This window comes from Phaethon aethereus (genome assembly GCF_964289735.1).
Source record: "Phaethon aethereus genome assembly, chromosome: 19".
Classification (NCBI taxonomy): Eukaryota; Metazoa; Chordata; class Aves; order Phaethontiformes; family Phaethontidae; genus Phaethon; species Phaethon aethereus.
Genome location: NC_138595.1, coordinates 12,406,024 through 12,429,179, shown reverse-complemented (window position 1 = coordinate 12,429,179; position 23,156 = coordinate 12,406,024). Strand labels below are relative to the sequence as shown.

At 52.6% G+C, this 23,156-nt stretch overlaps 2 protein-coding genes across 2 annotated transcripts in view; one reads left to right on the top strand and one right to left on the bottom strand.

Annotated features, from left to right (window-relative positions):
- The window catches only part of BAZ1B (bromodomain adjacent to zinc finger domain 1B), a gene marked incomplete at its 5' end in the record, with an annotated part of 58,586 nt that extends 41,987 nt beyond the window's left edge, over window positions 1-16,599 (top strand). The window contains 9 exon segments of the mRNA XM_082008440.1: window positions 1,225-1,410; window positions 5,509-5,656; window positions 7,279-7,426; window positions 9,255-9,373; window positions 11,779-11,930; window positions 13,642-13,745; window positions 14,358-14,674; window positions 16,242-16,309; window positions 16,312-16,599. Coding sequence (XP_081864566.1) covers window positions 1,225-1,410; window positions 5,509-5,656; window positions 7,279-7,426; window positions 9,255-9,373; window positions 11,779-11,930; window positions 13,642-13,745; window positions 14,358-14,674; window positions 16,242-16,309; window positions 16,312-16,356 — 1,287 coding nt within the window. The 3' untranslated portion in view covers window positions 16,357-16,599.
- Window positions 16,600-20,397: 3,798 nt separating this feature from the next.
- FZD9 (frizzled class receptor 9) lies at window positions 20,398-22,808 on the bottom strand (the record flags this gene model as incomplete). The annotated part of the gene is made up of 1 exon (XM_082008559.1): window positions 20,398-22,808. One exon carries the CDS (start codon window positions 22,806-22,808, stop codon window positions 21,057-21,059), a length of 1,752 nt encoding a protein of 583 aa, XP_081864685.1. The 3' UTR covers window positions 20,398-21,056.
- Between the last annotated feature and the right edge of the window lie 348 nt (window positions 22,809-23,156).

The following is a 23,156-nucleotide window of genomic DNA, read 5'->3' as shown; positions in this document are numbered from 1 at the left end:
TCTTTCTAAACTACTATTTCAAGATTACACAGCTGCTGCCTTGAGGTCCTTTTGGTGTAGGTGGGTCATAGTTTTGGAGCTAGGTGTCCTGCACAGCTGTTAAACGTGGTGGGCTTGTTTATGGAGCATTAGCAGAACTCTTCGTAGCTGATTTTTAGCTTCTGTATCAAAGCCAGCATATCTTCTTGAGACAGCAGTTTTCCATTTTGGACATTTTTTTTCATAAATTCAGACCATTTTTAGACCTGGGGTAATGATTGTGTCTCAGTTCCAGGACCAAAAGGATGTTCTGTTCATGGGTGTATCAGCACAAGGAAGCTACTGTACAGTGAACTAAAGTATGAATTTTTAATGCTCTGACTAGTTCAGCCTAACTCGCATGAGCATTACTGGTGCACGTGTCTTTAGGAGGGGATATATCTGCCTGGTGTGGGTAGAGTACACACTCCTGTGACTAGTGCATGCTCCTGCTACCAAAGAATGACAATCCTCTCAGCCTGCTCTCATAGGAGAGGTGTTCCAGCCCTCTGATCCTTTCTGTGGCCTCCTCTGGACCCTCTCTGACAGGTCCATGTCTGTCCTGTGCTGAGGGCTCTGGAGCTGGACGCAGCACTGCAGGGGGGTCTCCCCAGAGCGGAGCAGCGGGGCAGAATCCCCTCCCTCGCCCTGCTGGCCACACTGCTTTGGGTGCAGCCCAGGATACGGTTGGCCTTCTGGGCTACGAGGGCACATTGCCGGCTCGTGTCCAGCTTTTCATCCACCAGGACCCCCAAGTCCTTCTCAGCAGGGCTGCTCTCCATCCCTTCATCCCCCAGCCTGTACTGATACTGGGGGTTGCCCTGACGCAGGTGCAGGACCCTGCACTTGGCCTTGTTGAACCTCATGAGGTTCACATGGGCCCATTCCTTGAGCTTGTTCAGGTGCCTCTGGATGGCATCCCGTCCCTCAGGCATGTCAACCGCACCACTCAGCTTGGTGTCATCTGCAAACTCACTGAGGGTATGTTCGATCCCGCTGTGTCATGGATGCGACCATTCAACCAATTCCTCATCCACCCAACAGTCTACCCATCAAATCCATAGCAATATGCTGATTCCATAACCATGTATGGTAGGTGATAACAGGGCATTAATATCACATGTATCCATTTGCAGGACAAACCCACTTAAAACAGCACAGAGAGTGATGTCCAACTGTTATGTAATCATATGCTCTTCGTAACAGGTATACTCACTGGAGAGCTTGAAGGATTTTGGGGAGTGTGTGATTGCACTCCAAGCTGGTGTTGTTAAGAAGTTTCTGCAAGGTTTCATGGCCCCCAAGCAGAAGAGAAGGAAACATCAAGGAGAGGACTACATTGCCAAGGCTGAGGAAATAGATGAAGACAAGAAAATGGCAGAAGAAGCTAAGGTATTGTTCATTTCAGGGCTCTGTTTTGGTCTTGTAATGTAAGTCTTTGAGCAGAGACATACATTTCATTGGATACTAAATCCTGAGCAGCTTCTCCCCGTTCCAAGTTTGGAGAGCAGTGGGTTTGTTGTTTATGGGGACAGGTGTTCCCTGTTTATTTTGAAGAGTAAAGGTACTGGCAAAATGAAAATCATACTGAGGAATTACAGTTAATTTTCTCTCTGTGAACAGGAAATGGGTCAAGTCAAATATTTTACTTCCTTCATGCAGTTCCTCACACAAGTTGGGTACTTTAATAAAAGCATATTACGGAGCATTTTTACAGAACTTAATAAGAGTTGTATCTGTCAGAGAGGACTGATGGTGGCTTAATGCTTGTGATCTGTAAAGAGGAGGAGAGACATGTTGAGCTTTTGGTGACTGCAAGGGAGTTAAGTTCAGGTAAATATCAGTGTTATGCAAGAAGAGACGCAAGTCATCATATGCATGGAGACGCCTACAGAAGATGCCAAACTGTGAGTTGCACATAGCTTGTCTGGACATCTGGGCAAATAAGCCATATATGCCTGCGATAGAAAAGTGGTATTGTGAGGGTAAATGCATAGCATTCCAAGACAAAGCTCAGAAGGGATGGAGAAGAGCTGTGAAGGATTTGGTAGGGTCTTACAGGAAGTTGAGCTGTACCAGTGTTTTATCCTAAAAGGCATACTAGTACTCGTGGGTAGTTTCTATGCACTGAGTTGAATGGGACATTGACCCTTGACAAGACTTTCCCCACTGGCCCCTTCAAAGTGCTCTGACCTGTTTGATCACTGACTTCAGCAGAAGTAGCAAGATCAGAATTGGATCAATAGAAGCATTTGAAATTCCCAACTTAAAAAAGAAATATTAGATGCTTGACTGGTGCTGACATGTGGGTTTTTTGGGTTTTTTGTTTAAAGCTGTCAGTGTATGCTGAACCCTTGTTTGAACATAAGTCTTTGCTATGCTGTGGCATTGCCGTGTTAGCAGGATAGGCACTTAGAAATTTTCACATTCCTCAGTTGTCCTGAAGCATTTAAACTTTGCTGACTTTTCATCTTACAGTCTTTAGTGCAAAGGGAATAAAAGGCTACCTTATCCTAAAAGCTGTCAGCAGAATACAGAGCTGTAAAATCTGTTATGTCTGGGACAAAAAGGACCTGGATCATTACATTTCCTGTATCTACAGCAACACCATATCATGCCTTACTCTCATGTGTCTTACAGCTATAACCATAAGGGTTATACCTGTAGAGCATGCCTTAAGAGTAACATCAGATTTACTACAATATCTAAATGGGTAGTAATTCAGCAGCGTGAGCTCTGTATTTGAACCCTGGTAACTCTGTACTATTGCTAAAGCTATATCAGATTTAAAACCCAAGCTTTTATTTGCCTGAAAATTGAGCCATTTTGATCATGAATAATTTGTCTAAAGTGACTGCATACTTAGCTATACAGCTCAGCCTTATAGGTACACAGATTTCAGTATTGCCAGTCTGAGTGTGTGGTCATGCAGGTCTCTGCCCGGGGCACCGACTTTTGTGTTGTGCCGATGTCTCTGGAACATTTATTTATGCAGTGCCTTCTTTATCTGGCTCAGAGTTTTCTAGACATTCATGGTTGTACAAGCAATGTTCAACTTTATTGTTGGGTTTTTGATTTTGTTGTTTAGTTTGGGTTGTCTTTTTTTTTTTCTCCCCTCAGTTTATCTGGAATGAGCTTTCTTTTTTGCTAAAGCAGAAAACATTTATAGATGACCTTGAAAGAGCAGCCCACATTTTAGATATAGTTATCGAATAAAAAAATGCACAGCTTACTGTTAGGCTTTTAGAGACAAATCTCCTGCATAGGCCAAGAATTATGAAGTCTTTTAGAGCCAGAACTGCACTGAGAGTACCAGGTAAAATACAGCATAGCTGTACTGGAAAAACATACTTAATGTACTTGCAGACTATACGAGCAAAATTGCAGTCCTGCGGTATGGTTATGTCTCATTTTTCCTGTGAGAAACAAGTTATGGCTTAATAGGCACCCATTTGCTGACATAATTGTCTATACTAAGGGTTCCTGCTGGCTCAGCTATATAGCTAGAGATCACGCTGAGTGGCAAAAGATTGCAATGTAGACCTCGCTTATGGCTGTTTCTGACAGTCGGTCTTGTGCCCCTGTGTTTATACAAATGTTCCCATTTCATTGGCAGTAGCACTCTGGACTATCCCAGAATAGGACCGGGAATATGTGACCTCTTTGCAGTGTGACATTGCAGCACAATTGCCTGAGCACAGTGAGGAGCATGGGTAGGTTATCCGCCTCCGCTGCTTGCTGTCAGCGGTGTTTGCAAGGGAAAAGGCTAAGTCAGTCTTCACCAGCAGACAGTACCTCAAAGAGCAGATTCACAACCAAGCAGTTACAGTTTCAGCTGTTCAGAGGGATTTCTGTCCCCTTAGGATACCAGGTGAGAGCCTTCCTAGTTGGACATTTGTCCACCTTCACCAAAGCAGGCATTTTCTGTCACTCTGAAGTTGAAATGTGACTGAGGATTTCTCCTCTAGTATTTTTGTGGGGGTTTTTTGTTTTCCCTAATGGATTGCTCCTCTCCAGTCAGGAGGGTATTTAAGTAACGTCTTTCCTGTTTTGCCTAGTTGGCAGTCTGAACTCCCTTGGTAATGGTACTGCTAAAATGCCATAGTCTCATGATGCTTGGGAAGCAAGGCTAAAAATCTGTTAAATTCCACAGTCTTGGGGAGAAAAATCTAAGCAAAACTTGCCAACAGCTTTTGCAGATTTATCTTGGCCCAGCAGTTACCCAGTATATTAACAGCAAAACCCATGGAACAGTTACTTGGAAAATCAATTACACAGTATGTGAAGCACCTCAACAATGTTCTGCAAAGAAATAGCACAGTGCTGTGTGATCTGCCACAGTAGGCTGTGCAGGTTTCCGTTTGTCTAGAATGTCTTGGGCTCCAGGTTCCACGCTAGGAATGGCAGCAAGGATGTTGGCATTTTAGAACAGATCGTGTGTTTTTCCAAGCATCTAATATATGCTGTGCTTCCTCAAATTCAGTGGGAGGAGAATGTGCAACTCTGCAAAAATCCTGGGTTTTGTTTGGCTCCCAAATTGCTGTCAGCTGCAGAGTTTAGGTTTTCCCATCTGACACTTCACTGTTTGTTTTTTTCATTCTCCTGGGGTAGAAGAACATGAACTTGAGTCCTATTATGTCCCTGTCATGTCTAGGCCATCACCTCATTGTTGTAAAGCAAAGGATTAACATTGGAGTTGAACATGCAGGGGCTCTGGATTATTTCTCTGTTCTAGTGCATTTCCGATTTACCGCAACGTTGTTTCTAAACCTCCAGAGCTGAGTTTGAGATTTCGCATGTGGCTCGCTATGTGCAGACTCCAGCAGTTGCCTTGGTGCAAATCTCGGGTTTAATGCTTTCATCCTCACTTGCAGCTAATTCTGGGATTTCACATGCGCTGAGGTCATCTTGTCTCAGGAAAGCAGCTGGTTTCATATTTGGGGCTCCAAATGCTTTGCCTGTCAAATCTGATTGTAGCTGATGTCATGGTGGTCCCCTTTCCCAGCTGAGCAGCTCGGGGGCCCAGGAGGACCAAGCGTGTGGTGGGTCCTGCTGATGCTCCCGAGTGTCTGCAGTACCCACTGGAGGGCAGCATAGGCTGCTCCGATCCACCACGCTCAAGTGGTGCTGCCAGCTGTCTCCTAACTTTCATCGCACGCTTTACAGTGCTAGATTTCTGCCTTTTATTTTCTTAGCCTGATGATTATTTGGGTTAGACTTTCAGAGCAGGAATTTAGTGGAGTTCACACAGGTTGTTTCAGCCTGGCCACGAAATGCAAAAGGGCTCTACTGTTATGAACAAACCGTCTGATCCAGTGAGGCTGGTTATGGATAAACCACAAACAGGACTGCTGAGGCTATATACAAGGAAAGAAATACAGAGTTGAGTTTTGGTTATTAAGGACCCCAGCTAAAGGATATAAAAACATTTTTAGACTGTAGCAAGCTGTGTCTGTGTGCTTCGTTGTAAGTTGTTAGGTCTGTCTGCAGGTTGCTTCAGCCATGGAGAAGTGGAAGACAGCAATCCGTGAGGCCCAGACCTTCTCCCGTATGCATGTGCTGCTCGGGATGTTGGATGCCTGTATCAAGTGGGATATGTCGGCAGAGAATGCCAGATGCAAAGTGTGTCGCAAGAAAGGTAGGCATTCCTGCCCCACGCCTGCGTAACAGTCAGACGCTGTCACCTCTCCATGCCCTGCTTAGGCAACATGCCCTTGTAGTCTGTCACTCTGTCTTTGGCTGTTTTTTGAGTTTTGAAGGTCAGGGTTTAGTTAGAAGCATTGATCTCACAGAAGCATTTGACCCTGAATCCAATAAACCATTCTTACGAAACCAGTCCACAGTCTTGCAGAACATTGCAGAGCTGCTATCCCCTGGATATGTAGAGTACTTGGACACAAGTCATCTACAAATCCTTCTGGGAAGACGTGCCACTGTCCGTTCCCTGGTTTCATTTTTGAGTTGGAATGATCTTTGGGTCTCTGAGCCTTGTCAGTTAATCCCATCTTTCACAGAAGGAATGAGCAAGGAGAGGTTGGGAAGGTCATTATCCTTTGTAGCCGAGTGGGAGAGAGAGGTGGGGTGATGCTGCTTTGAGGCTGGAGTGGAACTGCTTGATGAGCTGAAAGAAGCAAACTCTTTGTCTCTTGTGTAAGAGCAGAGAAATTAAGCTGTATGCCTTTGGCTGCTGCTCTGATAAGGCTGGGAAAATAACCAAAAAGGAGACAAGGGGCCACCTTCTCTGTATGCACTATAGGATGAAAGGCTTTAGAGTCTTGCAGGTGGAGAGGGAAGTAGAAGGGGTATCACCAGTGACGGAGTGCTAGTATTTGTTCTGCCACAACCTCTCCTTTTGCATGCAAGCCTGTAGGAGAGAGCTTGGTAGTGCATTCTGCCTCATCATGTGCTTTTTGTCTCACTTTCCATTTGCTGAAACACTAGTGGGAAATGAGGACAGACAGACCTCTGGGGGAATGCTGGGCCACTTTTGTTTACCAGAAGGCTATGCCATCCACCTCTTCAAAGAAATAAGGGCTGAATTGGTGCAACATCCTCCTTCACTGTGGAACTTCAGGGATATTCCAAACCAATGCAAAAACTGTCTGCTCTCCTGTTGAGAGGGTATTCTAGCGAGATGTAAGAGGATGCTCACCTGAAACTATAACAGATTATAGTTTCACAGAATTTAGGAACTGGAATGTTGGAGAAAGAGATGGCAGGCTCTCTGCACTTGTGTTTTTTTCCTTTTCAGTAAATGAAATAGCTGGCTCAGGACTGTCTCCCTGTTTCCCTGCATCAGTGAGAAGCACAGAGAGACCAGTTCTGCTGCATACTGGTTTTCTTGGTGGGCTTGCTACCTTAAGTAGAAAGAAGATGCTGTGCAGGTTGACCAGATTGAAGCTACAATAAGAGTAGCTGCATTCATAGCTTCTTGCTAGGCTTTTGGGCATCACTGTAGCAAACTTCTCTTTCCCTGTGTTTGGCTTGAGATTTAGCCTGGGTGGAACCTATCTGGCAGGTTTCTACCTTTGCCTCAAATGAAATCTTTGCAGGGCAAGGGACTTTGCATTGTTTTGCTTGTTTTTAAATGCTGCTGGTTTCCACTGCAGTGGTGGACCGAAGAAGGAAGGGTCCCTGCTGTCAGAGGATACTTTGCATCTTTCTCTTGCTTTGTCCTGACCTCCAGTGCTGCAGCAGCTTCTGCTTCTCGGGTAGAGTGAGGCTGTGGCACTCATTTACAAGCAAGTTGCACTCTCCTAGGTGAGGATGACAAGCTGATCCTGTGTGACGAGTGTAACAAAGCCTTCCACCTGTTTTGTCTGAGACCGGCGCTCTATGAGATACCAGATGGTGAATGGCAATGCCCAGCGTGTCAGCCTTCCACTGCCAGGCGCAACTCACGGGGCAGGTGAGTGACCTTCCTTTCCTTTGCGTTGCCACTGATGCACAGTTCTAGCCATGCGTTCACAAGATGACCAAAACTGCCCGAAACAGAGGCCCTTTAAAAGGTTTGGAATTGCCTAGTTAACTCAATTGCACTAGCACACTAGAAAAGCAATTTTTTCAGGCTGTAACTTTAGCACACCTGTGTTGTACTGACCCATGACAACTTCAGGAGTTTTAATAAATAACTTATGTGTGGCAGTGAAAACATGCACAAAGTATCAACCAGAATTGGATATGCTAAAGGCTATTATTTTCTTTGATTGTGCAGCTAGTTGGATTGCTTTTCATGGGAGCGTAGTTGATAGCACTGCAGCTCTGTAGTCCACTGGGCTGTTACTGTTGTGTTTGTGTCAAGTTAGAGCAGACGTTACTCCAGGCTGCAGCTCAGCCCCTACCGTGCTACTAAAAATCAGGCTACAAAATGCCACTCTGATGGTTTTCTGGACCTGATAAACCTTAACAAGGCAGGAGTCCTTACAGGGCTGCTGAGGGAACATGATTTGAGGAAGAATCAAAGTTGTTCTATGCAGCAGAAATCAGTAGTTACCTCCTGACAGCAAGGGGTTGAACTGGTTTTGGAATTGCAAGCTTAAAGTTAAATGTATGTGAGATGTATTTCTCTGTTTACAATGTATGTCCTCTGCTGATTGTGACTGTACTGCATCTACCTGCCTGTCAGCAAGGTCAGGCTATCAACTGGCATCTGAAGCACAAGCAGTGGACAAACATCCTCCCCTCCAGGGCAGCAGCACAATAAGAGGTGTACTAGCTTGTAACATGCAGGTGGTGTAAGGCCTTAAGAGTATTACTTACTCCCTGGGCACCATTTAAGAGTTCATCAGGCTTGTCCAAAAATGACAGGGCTTCAATGCAGCTGTTCTAGCCTGAGATCATGGTTACTTTGATGTGGCAGAGTCACCTGCAAGCTGCTTGGCTCCTGGACGAGAGCCATCAGGTGGGGTAACACCTGTCTTATCTGCTTTCTGCTCTTGTTTTCCTAGCTGAGCAGGAAAAAAATGTCAGCCTGGGAGCAATTTTGTCCCCCCTATACTGTGGGAGCTTATTTTTATTCCTTTTACTGCTCAAGATTCTCTTTCTCCAGAGGGTTGAGACTCCCACAATAGCTTTGCCTTTGCCCTCTTTTGCCTATGCATACTGTTTCATTTTCCTGTTTTTGTAATAGTTTGAATACTTTAACAGATACAAGCAAGAAGTTGCAACTGTCCTGGGCAGGGAGTCGCTGTGGCTTCTGGCATCAGCACATAAGGAGCCTGATGCTCTGCTCACTCATAAGTACGAGCTTAGTTATGAACAATACTAAATGAAGTCTTTTTCCTATAATGCACATGCAAGTGGCATGACAGTGGAAGGAGATAATAGGAAAATGTTCCAGCAGAAACAAAAAAGGCCCCCTTTTGAAACTACTTAGGCCAGGCCTGCAGACCTGTGTGAAACAAGCAGCACGTCCTCTCAGGGAAAAGTAATTGCACAGCAATCAGTCATAAAATACGTTATCACGTGGTTAAGGTGCCTAGAACGGCAAAAAAAATAGACAGATTCTGCTGTTGGAGATTTTCAGCCCAGATGTTCAGACGATAGCCAGGGAAGTGTGCCCTTTCAGCTGTAGCTACAACTTGATACTCTGAAATACAGCAGACTGCTTCAGTCTGAGACTGGGTGTTTATTTTACGCTGAGGTGGTCAACAAGTCTCTGCCTGTGAACAGTACACAGGGCCCAGGGCCTCTGATGCCCAGGCTCTGGTACAACAAATATGTTTACCTGACTGTAGGAACTATGCAGAGGATTCTGCTGAAGATGAAGGGGAAGAAGGTGAGGAAGGTTCTGATGAACCAGATGCTGAGGAGGAAGAAGAGGAGGAAGAAGATTATGAAGTTGCTGGACTGAAATGTAAGGCTTTAACCATGGAGGAAAGTAATAGAAAATAGTACAACTCTGCCTTCAGTGTCCAAAGGTTTGATCCCATTTGGGGCTTGTGCTTTTCCTCACACAGTACGGCTTCTTACTTGGAAACATTGGGAGATGTCACAGGGGAAGGCTGTGGTGGTGCTGTATGTTACCTGGGGAGCAGGAGTGAGCTCTCGTCCCTTTGTGATAGGGTCAGCACTAGCAGAGATCGAAACTGCGGTGAGCTCTCGCTCGCTACCCAGTCACTGCCCTGGGAACACTGCTGAGACCATTAAGAACACTGCGAGGTGGACAGCAGAGGCTGCAGCAGGGCAGGGCGAGGCAGCAGCATTATCAGTTACTGGTATTGGCAGTCTCTGTGCCTACAGAGTTTGTTGGTAAGCTGGATGCTGTTAGTAGATGCTTACGGAGCTTTAACCACAACGCCCGTCCTCACTTTTTCCCTTCCCACCAGCTCATAAATGCAGGATTTCTAGTGATTTGGCAAGTAGGCATTTTCAAATAGTAGGACTAGCACTTCCTCTGCCCATTCCTGTGGGAAGACACAGTACTCGAGGTGTAGTGTGGCTTGGACTGCCAGCACCCTTTGGTTGCATACAGAGACTACTTGGGATGCATACTTAGCTCATTCCTGTGCAGCTGAGTGGAATAAAATAGCATTTCCTAGACTCCTCAATGACTGCTTGTCCACTTAACCACTTTTTAGTATGTGTATCCACTTTGTTTTTAGGGAAATTTGACTCTGTCTCATCTGGGCAACTTGATGCACTGAAAAGATCAATGTTGGAATGGCATGCTGCCAGCATTCGCTTTCTGTCAAAATGCCCTTGACTTACATAAAATTAACTTCAGAGTGTCTTAACCAGGGCGGATGGTGGAATCTGGAGACTAGGACCCAAAGGATTATCCCATGTTCTTTCAAGGGTTTACATCCAAGTCTGTCAGTCTTGATTCCCCTGCTTTATTCTGGTTTCAGGGATGTTCACTGATACCCTGGCTATGGACACTGCTTGTTGTTCTGTGGTGTATCCATGTCCACACTTGGAGTGTGTTCAGCCTGTGTTGCGTGGCCAAGTCAGGAGCTGAGCCAAGGTTTCTGAACAATAGCAAAAGAGGGTTACAGTCACTAAAAATAAAGTGCTAAATGCAACCCCTGGTTTTAAAGAGCATTAACGTGGAAAGGTCACTGTGGAAAACTTTTGTTTTAATAGAGAAGTCCTATTAATCCTTGTGGCGTTTATCCTGAGGGATATAAAATGTTGGATTGTCAGACATTTAACACATGCGGCACACTTGACACGCAAGCAGAGCAACAGCAGGCAGACGTCCCACTGCCCTGACACACGCTCCTCATGCGGGGGGCCCGGCGAGATGATTTATTTTACAGGGCTGGATTAGAGGACGCAGATGAAGTGTACAGTGCGCTGGATACAGCTTGCTCAAGCAGTTGTGACCAGGTGGAAGGAGCTTGGCTGGGGAAGAAGACTAACACGTTCTCCTGATACAGAGGGGTCATGGGAGAAACTTAAGACAAGGGAGTGCGTCAGCACACTTGCATTTCCATCAGTGTGAAGCTCTGACAGGCAGCCTTAACAAACGGGCAAGTGCCTTTCTGTGGGGTACAGTGCAGCAGCCCTGGTCTTGGGGAATAAAATCTCATTGTTTCCCGCTTGCAGCACATGGAGCAGCTCCCGGCTGCAGTAACTCGACACTCTCCCTGCACACAGTTCACTTTTCAGGGGGGCTTAGCAACTGGCTTATCCCACTGTGTGGGCCACTTGTAAATGCTTGGAAAAGCACCCACCCCCAAATCAGTGAGGAGCAAGGGGGCAGCAGGAAACCGGGGAAACTTCAAGTTTCTGCTCCTGGTGCTTTCAGAAAGGATGTCACAGTTACATTTGAGACGACTGCCTGTGCTTGCATTACTTCCTCTGCCTTCCCTCCAGCCTCGATGCATCAGGGTCTCAGCACTTGGTTCTGCAGGCAGAGGGGCTTGCTATTACAGCCCTGGGCAAGCCTTACCTGCAGCAGAGAGGCTGGAAGCTCCCAAGTCTCCCTCAGAGCTCAAGGGTCTGCGGGTGCTGTTGGCTGGTGTGTGTGACCACCCTTTAGCAGAAGGCTGTTGCCAGACCACAATGGCCACTTTTTGGACAGGAGGCAATTTAGCCATGTATCTCATCTGGAGAGGGTATCAAGAGCACAGCTGACATGAGCATGTGCTGTGTGAGGAGAGGCTGACAAGAAGCTGGCTCATTGCAGTCATCTGTGGGTTCACTAGCTCCTCTGTGCTGTGAGTGTCTGCCTGGTGTGTACGGCTGGGCAAATGGCTTATGATCTCTGCTTCCAGGTTAACCCATTCCTCTAAGCCCGTGGCTTATATGTTTCAGTGAGACCCAGAAAGGCACCCCGGGGCAAGCAGAGCACAGCCATGTACTCCTCGAGGCAGGGAAGGCACCAAAGGAAAAAGCAGTCGCTGCACCCTGCCCGGGGACCCCGGCAGCGGGCTGCACCTGTCAACGGCGCAGACATTGATGAGCTGGTAAGAGCCAAACTGCTCCCCGGAGGCTGCTCGCATCGTGAGTTATAAACGAAACAGGTGTCAAGCTTCCTCCCCTTCCCAAAGAAATACCCTGAATCGTATTGTGAAACCCGGCTGGGCTGGGGGCGGGTTAACAAAGGAGGCATATCCTTAAGGGCCTGGTACGAACGGAGCACAGATATGCCAGGCATCTTTCCCCAGCCGCTTTCACACATTGTCCCCCTTGAGTAGCAGGCAGCCTGCAGCTTGTTAAAGGGTTTTAAATAGTGTCCATATGTCTCTGCAGAGAGGTGAGGGTACTGAGGGGGTCCTGGATGGTCAGAGAATGCCAGCAATGTTGGACCCTTGCTCCCCAGCCTTGGCCGTTTTCTGACAGTTGTTGTCCCTATAGTCACTCCCCAGTCTCCAGGACATAATTTGGCTGGTTTAGGTTTCACTTGACATTTAAAGAATAAAACCTTATGCTCCCGAACAGAGCATTTTGTGTGTGCGTGCATGTGAGGTGGGGTGGAGCTGCAGCATGCTGTGCTGTTTGTCCTGGTGGAGGGACACACCACAGGGGATACACCAGGATTCTCTAGCCCCGTGGGCCATGTCACGACTGTCTGCTAGGTCTGCCATCTGTCCACTGACCAGCACTAGTAGTGCTGGTGTATCCTGTCACTCTTCCTGAGCAGTCTTGATAATGGTCTTTGGGCTCACTGCTTCTTGTGCTTCTTGCGTGGGTGAGCTAGCTAGTGGATCTGCAGCATCCTTTTAGCTGGTCTGTGTTACAGATTGGAGGGCAACCAAGCCAGCAAGCCCAGTATGGGCTGCCACAGCCAGCTCACAGGGAGACTCAAGTGGGGAAAATCTTACAGGAACAGCTGGGTCAGGATCTCTGACAAAACACTGACTTGGGGAAAGACCGCTGTGCTGGGACTCTTTCACTTAATTGTTTGTCCTGGGAAGAGACCGAAGATGGCTCAGGAATGGTGCCCTGTGTTGTGGAGCCTTCCCATCATCTGACATACCTAAGCAGCGATGCCTTGTGAGCTGTGTGCTCAGAGCTGAGGGGATGTCCCTGTGCTGGTGGCTGACCTGCTGCAGATCCCTGGGCAAATGGCTGACCTTGTGTTCAGCCTGTGTACAGGACAGCAGTGCTGGAGGCATCAGCTGCTCTTTGGTATTTGAAATGGCATGGTCGGCTCTGCAGTGTCAGTACAGCAGCACAAGTGCTTTCTCCCTCTGCCTCTCGCATGCTGTCTGCCAGAGGCTCGGAGAAGGCAGGGAGAGGGAATTTACACTCCATTTGCTGTCATTTATTCTTTGGCTGCTTGTTTTGACCATGCTGTCTTCGAACCTATCTTGAAAAAGCTTGCTGCTCCTGGAGGAAAGACAGGCTGCTCGTGAGCTATTCCCATCAGAGCTTCTAGATGGGGCTCCTGTTCTGTAACTCAAGCTGCCACTGCATGTCTTGGCTGTTACCATCAAAGGTCCTGCAGCAGAGCAGTTTGCCTCTTGATTATTGTGGAAGATGGCTGCGTTTGAAAGACTTGAACTTTGTTTCTGCAGCAGTACTACATATCCCTACCTCTTGAGACACTAGCTCGTAAGCGAGAAAATTGAAAAGCTCTGCTAAGAACCAGCTGCTTTGTCCTCAAAACCGTTTGCTGAACACTATGGCCTGCAGTGGTTCCCCTCCTTTTAACAGCATCCTTTGTGTGGGCAGGTCCTTCAAACAAGGAAGACGGCACGTCGCCAAAACCTCGAGTTGCAGAAGTGTGAGGAGATCCTCAGCAAGCTGATCAAGTACCGCTTTAGCTGGCCCTTCAGGTGAGGGCAGGTGGCCGCCTCCACGGGCGCAGGACTGTCTGCAGGCAGTGTGTAGGAGTGGGTTGGCCATGCTGCAGTCTTGCCGGATCCACTTGCTGGCTGCGAGACCAGGGTTTCAAAAGCCAGTTACAGATGGGAAGAAAGGGAGTGAAGCTGCTCCAGAAGAAACCACCATGCGCTCTCAGTCCTCTGCTGGACTGATGATGTGGGGCCCTTCTGAGGTGGTGTAACAGAGGGTGGTAGGCTGTGGGCTGAAGAGGGGAGGCTGGGGTGGGTGCTTTCTGCAGCCTCCAGGATTTTCAGGGTGCTCTGTAGGCATTGTGACAGAGAAGGTGGCTCTGCCACCTGCCAGTCCCCATGCCTGGACCAGCTCTCTGGGCAGAAGGACAAGCTGCTGTCCTTCCCATCATCGTGCTGTGGCCACCATGGGGCTGACACGTCTGTAGCGCTGTCAAGGTGCTGCTTCGGTTTGTTATGGCACTGGGGGGGTGCAGGTGAGGGCTGCCGCTCGAGCAAGGGGGGTGCGGTTGATTCTCGCTCCTCTACAGCTCTGCTCTGCGTGCGGCCGGGGCCATCATTTTCCCCCTATCTTTGTGGCTCTTCGTTCGGCAGGGAGCCAGTGACCACGGAGGAAGCTGAAGATTACTTTGAGGTCATCAGCAACCCTATGGACTTCCAGACTATGCAGAGCAAGTGCTCTTGTGGCAGTTACCGCTCAGTGCAGGAGTTCCTGTCTGACATGAAGCAGGTGTTCTCCAACGCCGAGTGCTACAACGAGAGCAGGAGTCATGTACTGTCCTGCCTGGAGAAGACGGAACAGTGTTTGATTGACATGGTGCACAAACACCTGCCTGGCCACACATATGCACGCAGGAAACGCAAGAAGCTCTCTGCCAGGTGCCAGGGACTGGAGGAGCAGGAAGGGGACAGTGAGTCAGAGCCCCTTGAACATTCCCGGGGGCGGAAAAGGAAGAAATGAGGGATGGGGAGTCTAGAGGGAGAGCCAGAGCTGGAGCAGGCCTTCTGGTGCTGCTGGGCAGCAGGATGGGTTGTCTGGAGGGAGTTGGGAAGCAGCAGGCATGTCTGTTTTAATCCAGCCTTCCCTTTGGCCCGTCCTAGTTTTAATTTTTCTGCAATTTTCTCAAGTATTTGGTCATCCACTGAGTGAGCAGAGATGACTTATTGCTTCCTGCAAAATCCACAACGCTCTTAATGAGCCTGTCCTGCAAGGAGGGGGAAGGTGGGAGGGTAAGGGCTGGGCAGGGGAGCACGAAGCCTACTCCAGCTCAGGCGCTGTCGGCTTCCTTGGGATGAGCCACTTCCTCCCCTCCGTGAGCAGCCAGGGCTGGAGTGCGGAGGGACCTCTGCCGTCTGCTGCCTGTGATGTGAAACCAGCCTTGAGCTGGTGCAGGGAGGGATCATATTGCTTCACGGAAGGACTGGGTGCGATTAGGCCAATGGGCGGCTAGTTCTTGTATGTATATATTTATATGGTGTTAATTCTGAGCCCCCAATGAAGGGCTGCATAGGGCAAGCAAGCACTTACATTTATGGAGATACGGCTTTCACCAGCATCCTAATGCAATTGGCTTTGAGGTGCTCTTGCTTTTCCCCTCTTCTCTTGAGGAGCGATCTCTGGAGATTGTGCTCCGAAGGGGGTTCTTCTGAGCTCAGCTCTTCACATGTACATGGCAGAGAGGAGGCAGTTGGCTTCCCTGCTTACCTTGACCAGCACACAATCATGTAGCCCTTTGGATGAACCGAGTGCCAGAAGCATACTGGGGAGCATGGTTTTCTGCACACCCTGTAGGGAGCTCCAGGGCAAGGGGAGCAGCAGAAACATGTTATGTGTAACTTTTTAAATTAATTTTCTAGTTAAAAGTGGCTTGTTTCTAGCTGTCATCTTGTACAAAGAACACCTGTAAGATACTGTTGTGTCTTGCTTTGGCACATGTACAGTTTATATGAAATTGTGTTTGCTTTATATTTCCCCCTCTCTTCAAGCTCATTTTCATACCAGTAGCTGGAGTTACACTGGGCGACTTGTTGGCGGGGGATCTCCCAGTCCCTCTCTAGCCATGCTCTCACCATGTTTTGCAGTAATACCTTCCCTAGCTCCCCTCCCTCACATTCCCCCAGCACGGTGAGGACCGTCCCACACAGGCCAACCAGCCCCATCTTGCTGGGAGGCTCCTCTGCTGCAACCCCAGCAGTGGGTCCTGCCGCCCGAGATACTTTCTTCTAAGTTTGTGGTTTTTTCATCACCTCTCCCTCTCCATCATGACAGGTTTTGATCATACAACCAGGGCTTGAACTTTTTATTATAGAAGTCTTCAATTTGGAACAAACCAGCCACAGGGCTGCTCTATACTGGTTTTGTAACAGAAAAGCAAAAGCAGCTGTTGCAGCTCCTGTGGTTTAAGAAGAAAAGAATCATCGATTAAAAATTGTGGCCTAGTTTTGTGAACTTTTTAGGTTTGGAGTTTTTTTTAACAGGTATTTGTTTCAGTTCTGGACTGTTGATGGCTGCAGAGACTAGGCAGGTTTCCAGCCACTTCCCTCTTCCCCTCTTCCCCTCTCCCCAGCCTCAGCTCCCTGCCCCACAGAATAGCACTGACATTTGTATTTCGCACGTCCCCTTCAGAGGCTTGGTTTTGTCATGTCCATAGAGAACATTTTCTGCAGGTCCTACATGGTGAAACCTTTGGAACTGTACGTTTTTTAAAAATAAATTGTCACTTGGGTGGGAGGGGGTTTCTGCTAAGGGCTGTACTTGTAATAAATTGGAAACTTAAAAATAAACATTATGTACTTGTGTTTGTAAAACTGGCTTGCAGCAAGTCCTTTGCAGGTACCCTGTGTTCGTGTGGGACTGTCTGGGATGTCTCGCCTCTGCCTTCCCCAGAGCCCCCATCAGACACGATATCACTGCCTTCCGGAAGGAGAATGGAGCTGCAGAGCCAGGGATCAAGGGAACAGCAAGTCTGGGTCAGGTCAGCTTACAACTGTGAGGAACTGTCTTCTAGGCCTCCTGCTCAGGCTCGGTTATACCATCGCCGGGGCTGTGCCTTGGCTCCCGGTGTCTCAGCCAGGTTGTGCCATGCCCTCTGCGGCAGGGCTGCTGTCGCACACCGCCCGTCCTTGGCTGTGCTGGGCAGGAGGTAATGTGCCGGCGTGGACGTGTGTGCTCTGAGCTGGCCTTGCTTATCATCCTCCCCAGGGATGACGACAGGGCTGTGCTCGTCCTGCCCCTGGACAGGGGGAAGTCCCCGGGATGTGGGAGCAGTCCTCAGGCTGGCCACCCCTTTTGGTCCCTTGTCTCCTGCGGGCTGCCAGTGTGACGCTTGTCCTCCTGCCCCAGGGTGGCACTTGGTAGCTCTTCTGAAGGGAATACAAGGGGGTGATGGGGAAGCTGAAATGTTTCTACTCTTTCACCCCAGTGTTGCCTGGCTGGCCATCAAAACTGCTTCCCTTGTTTTGTTGATGTGTTTTTTCCCTTGCTGGCTGCAACTTGGAGCTCAGTGAGGACCATTCCTGGTGTGTCTCCGAAAGCACGACTCCCAGCCCGCCACCCTGGTCTCTAGCAGCCTAGCGGGGACAGGCTGGGCTTTCTGACGTAGCGAGCTTCAAAGGCAGCATGGCCTGGGGAGGTGATGAACCAGTGCCGATGTACCACCCATAGGCTGCGAAACAAATGTGTTGGCTGAAGTTTTGCCTGCATTTCTGCTAGTGCTGCACTGCCAGGAGGGTGATGGTTTTTCTTGGGTGTCTTCATCGTCTTCGTGGCTCAGGAGCTGAGCTGGGAGTGCTTCAACAAGATCTGGCTCTGCTGGGCAGAAGAGATTCTCTGATGGGTGTGAGGGCTTGAAGGTGCTCGGCAATGGACGGATGCTGCTTTCCCCAGAGAAGCCTCATCCCCTCTCCACAAGAGGTGGTTTGCCTTGCTGGGCATGCAACAGGACCTGGGTGAATCAGAGCGTGACTCAAGCTGGGATGTTTCCAGGCCTCAGCGTGGAGACCTCACATCAGCATCTGCTGTGAGACCTTTTCAGACACTTGCTTTTTATAGCAGCCCCTGCATGGCATTAGTGTCCTGTGCAGGAGCTATAAATAGCTGTCCCCACGCCTGGCAGGCGAGCGTGCGGGGCTGGCGGGCAGCCATGGGCTGGGGGACGGGCACTGGCCCGGCTGCACACGCTGTCTCACCGGGGCTGGCCCGTGACCAGCCCTGGTGGGGCACCTGTATTTTCTGGAGTTCCAGCATGGCCTCAGGAGGAGGCCATGAGGGTGCAGCAGGTGAGAAGCCGTGAGTTTGGTCCCCCTTGGGCTTCCTCATGGCTTAATCATTAATATTAGTCAATTAATAGTCTGGGTAACTCGGGACTTTCAGCACGTGCCCAGAGCACAGCGACTTTCCTTCTGCTGCTCAGTCGGAGGGAGCATCCTGCCATGTGAGGGGCGATAACGGCCACAGCGCAGTGAGTGCTGGGGGCACTAGGCTCGACTTCTCCATGCTTGGCTGAACAAGGACCTCGGGGTGTCCTGAGCCTGCTCTCAGCCAGTGGCAGCCCTGGCTCAGCCCCTGCAGCCATCCCTCCTGCAGGCACTGGGCATGGGGTAACCGTGGCAGGAGCGCCCAAGCTGGGGGGCTGCCCCTGCAGCAACGGGGCAGGGCTGAGCCTTGCTTGCCCTTGCAGAGGGCAGCAACCTGCTGGAGCCGGGTGTTTGGCAGCCTTTGAGGCTGCTCCAAGTAGGATGGGGATGCAGGGATGATCTTGGGCTGGGGGATACGGAGGAAGGCTGAGCCTCCCCAGCCAAGGGTTGAAGTAGCAGCTGTGACAAGGGGACAGCCAGTGTCCTGGGCCCAGAGCCCTTCCAAGGGCCAGGTCCACTTTGGGGCAGGCTCTGTGGAAAAGCTCTGTCTCCCCAGTGGGGCCAGCCATGCGCAAGACCTCAGGGCTGGCTGCCTCTGGCGGAGCCGGTTGGGCTGCCGGGGCTGATAGCATGTGGTGGTCAGGTGCTGGCAGGGCCGGTTATCTGGGCGAGTGCTGGAGACGCAGCGAGTTACTTGGCAAGTGCTGGGGTGCTCAAGGGCAGGCTGTCCCTGCCGGGCACCGCAGCCGGACACATGCACACCCCAGTGCCATCCCTGTGTCGCGTGTCTGGGTGCATGAGCCAAAGGTGCACTGAGCTGGCTCAGGGCTCAGCGCTGCGGGGCTGCCTGCCTGCAGCCTGGGGGGTGTCTGGCCCATGGGCTGTACCCCGGCACAGGGACACGGCCCTGCCGTGCGTTGTGCCTGGCTCCCTGCGCTGGACTTTGGATCCTGTCCCGCAGCCAGTATTGACTCTCCTGCCCCAGGTCATGTCCCTCTTATCTGCCCAAACAAACCCTCCCAGGGTAGCTCACGAGGCTGTAGTCCCCCCCGCCAGTGGTGGGGGCCAGGCAGGGTCCCTGCCCTGGCACTATCACCAGCCTGGGGAAGGGGCTGGGTGCCAGCCTGCCTCCCAGCACCCCAAATCAGGCACCAGCCCCTTGCCATCTCCCCGCACTGTCGAGGCAGTGGGGGCTCCTTCGCACCTTGGCTGCCACCCCAGCTCCCAGGGGAGGCGAAGGCTTTTCTTAGATCAGTCGCTCGACTTCTCCAGCCGTCCCGGCACCCCTGCGGGCGGCGATGAAAGGCGCTTCGCCGCATCAATCACGCAGCACAAAGCCCTGGCGCAGCGTGGCAGCGGGCAAGGGGCCGCCGAACCCAGACTCTGCCACCACCTCCAGCTTGGAGCAGGGGTCTTACACCTCTGACATGGGGCTCTGAGCCACAAGGGCTTCGCTGGGGTGGGGGCTGAGGGCTGTTGGTGCAGGCAGCAGGTGCTAATTTGGGTGCTGAAAGGAGGGTCCCTCGCTGGCTTGTTGCTCCCTGGGCAGAGGGACGGGGGCCCCAGAAACCCTCACTGTGGCCCAGCACTGCCCCAGCCTGCGTGCTGGCTAATTAATGGGCAATTAGATGATGGGCAAGTCTGAGCATCACCAGGGCTGCCTGTGTCCCTGCTCACAGCCCCTTGCCCACCGTGGGGCAGGGGCAGAGCCCACCTCTCCCCGCCCAGCACTGGGAACCCACTGCACATCCCTGGGGGCAGCTGGGCAAACCAGCCCCATGGACTGGACCCTCTGTGGAGATGAGCTGCCCCCCCCGCCTCCGCCGCTGAGCCCCCAGCAGATCCACCCTGTCCAGGAGGACAGTGGCACCTGCCACCGCTGCCCACCTCGTGCCCTGGCCAGCCCGCGGTGAGGACGGCCCCGGCTCCCCCCAGGCGACACCAGCTGAGGCTTGAATTTCCCTCCAGACAATGGGGAAGGCAAGCTGGGATTGTAACCGGAGCAGGGGATAAATAAAGCTGCCCAGAAGTTTCCATTACCCGCACCTTGGGCTTCTGTGTGGGACATCAAAGCTGAGCCCTCTCTGCCCAAAGGTCCCACGTCCCCAGCCCATCATCCCGGCTCCTGGCCTGCTGTGCCCTGGGTGCCGGAGCGCCAAGCCCCCTCGCCTGGCACCGAGGCCTCGGCAGCCGATGGCACCAACACAAATCACCTACGGAGCACGGAGCGGAAAAGATGATTCATTAGCGTGACAGCACAGGAAAACCCTCCTCCTCAGCCAGGAGGTGGCGAGTGCCAGGACCAGCCCTGGGGAAGCCACGGGGGGAGCTGGACACAGGGAGCCCCCCCGTTACCATGCTCCCGCCGCAGCCGGCGGCACCCCAGCACAGCACGCTCGTCTTTCCACAGGCAGGAGAGCCCCCCGGGCCCGGCACACACCCACCGCGGGGATCGTGGCCCCAACCCGCTGAGCTGGGAGGGCTCCTGTGGGGCTGCTCTCGACCCCCTCAAATTCCTCCAAACAGCACCAGGCTCGGTTGTAATAACACATCCAGGGTTTATTGTTTTTTCCATTCCTCGCAGCTAATGATTAAAAAAAAAAAAATCTAAAATAAATTACAGAATTAAATAAACACGGACTGGATTATTCCCCTCCCTGCCCCGTCCCCACCGCCCCGCCAAAGAAAGCGTTAGAAGAGTCACTGGATTTGGCAACAGCAACAACAACAAAACAACCTCTAGGAAAAAGCAGCTACTTGTCAGGGTCGAGCGGTGCCGGGGGGGTCCCGCAGGCCTCACCCCCCCAAACCAGTGTGCATCCCCCCTCCTGCCACCGCTCAGCCTCTGCCCTCGGCCCCAGCGGCGTCCCCTCGCCCCTTACCCGTGAGGCCGGCTTCCCCCGGCGCGCTGTCCCCGGGAAGGGGGCAGCCCCCGCTCTAGACGTGTGTCGGGTTGTCCAGATACGGGTCCGTCTTGGTCATGTGCAGCATGACTGTGGGGGCTTTGTAGTGGCAGTGCACCCCACCGCAGCTCACCCCGCTGCAGGGCTTGCCCCTCGTCCTCATGCCCAGCTTTCTGTTGCACAGGCTCTGCCAGGTCTGCAGCGTCTTGGAGCTCCACACCCACACCCCGCTGGTGATGCCCACTACCAGCGACATGAAAATCTTTAGCATAAAGACGGCCACGGTGGGCACCGAGGCCTCCAAGGAGCAGTTGGCGGCGCGCCGGCCGGGGAGGTGCAGGCAGCCGCGCTCCAGGGCCCTGAGGTTCCAGTAATCCACGTTCAGCCGCTCGTAGAAGTAACAGACAATGACGCAGGTGGCTGGGACGGTGTAGAGGATAGAGAAGACCCCGATCTTCACCATCAGCTTCTCCAGCTTCTCCGTGTTGGTGCCGCCCGTCTTCATGATCTTCCGGATGTGGAAGAGGGCGACGAAGCCCGTCAGGATGAAGGAGGTGCCGATGACCAGGTAGCAGGAGAGGGGGATGAGAACGAAGCCAGTCAGGGCGCTGACATCCATGCTACCCACATAGCACAGCCCCGTGAGCTCGTCGCCAGCCACCTTCCGCATGGTGAGGATGATGATGGTTTTCATGGCCGGGATGCCCCAGGCAGCCATGTGGAAGTAGCTGCTGTGGGCCTCGATGGCCTCGTGTCCCCACTTCTTCCCAGCAGCCAGGAACCAGGTGAGGGTGAGGACAACCCACCAGAGTGAGCTGGCCATGCCGAAGTAGTAGAGGATGAGGAAGACGATGGTGCACCCCGTGCTCTCCAGCCCCTCCTGGATGATGTAGAGCTCACCGTTCTCCCGGTCGCAGGCGATGTTCTCGGCCCCTGCCACCGAGCGGATGATGAAGGCCACGGAGTAGACGTTGTAGCACATGGAGAGGAAGATGATGGGCCTCTCAGGGTACTGGAAGCGGTGGGGGTCGAGCAGGAAGGTGAGGACAGTGAAGGCGGTGGAGACAAAGCAGAGGGTGGACCAGACGGCCATCCAGATGAAGGCAAAGTCCTTGTCCTCCCGGGACCAGTAGACGTCCACCCCGGGGGAGCACCTGGGTGCGCAGGAGAGGCTCTTCTCCACGTACTGGAACTTCTCCGGGTTGTCGCAGGCCCCCAGACCGTTGGGTCCCCGGCCCTCGGCAGTGCCCGGCGGCCAGGGCCGGGGCGCCACGGGCAGCATGCCCTGGCCCTTGTGGGGTTCGGCGGCCGAGGCGTTCTCGGGGGCCTCCATGCAGAGGGCGTTGGGGTCATTCTTGGTGGGCAGCTTGCCGCAGTCGAGCGACTCGGGCCAGCCGAAATTGAACTGCTCCATGATGGGGACGCACTTGTGGCGGGCCTGCTCGCACATGGGGCGGCAGGCGGGGATACTGGCGCTCACCTGGTCGGTGCACATGGGCGCGTAGAGGGAGCAGAGGAAGAAGCGCAGGTGGACGTGGCAGCCGTACTCCACCAGCGGCGCGAACTCGTGCAGCTTCAGGGCGGCCTCGCGCTGGCTCTCGTGGCCCAGCAGGTTGGGCATGCGGGTCAGGTTGTACCCGATGCCCCGGCACATGGGGATGTCGACGGGCTGGCACCGCGCCGCGCGCCCCCGCGGCCCCTCCAGCCCGCCCAGCTCCAGCCCGCGCCCGGCCGCCGCCAGCTGCCACAGCACCGACAGGGCCAGCCGCAGCCGCAGCGCCGCCATCGCCCGGCCCCGGCCCCGGCCCCGCGGCTACAGCGCCGCCATCGCCCGGCCCCGCCGCCCCCGCGCCCCGGGGACGGCCGCTCGCTGCGGCGGCTGCTGCGGCGGCGGCGCCGCGCCGGGGCAGCTCCCCCCGGCCCCGCCCGCGGCCCCGGCCCCGCGCGCCATGCGGCGGCGGCCCCGCCGAGCGCCCCGCGCCGCCCCGCGCCCGCCGAGCCCCGGCCGCGCCGCGCCCGCCGGCCGGGACGGGCCCGCCCCGCCCCGCCCCGCCTCGCGCGTGGACACGCCCCCGGGGCGGGGCCAGAGGGAGACGCGCCTCTCCGGGGGCGGGGTGGGGCGAGCGGCAGCGGC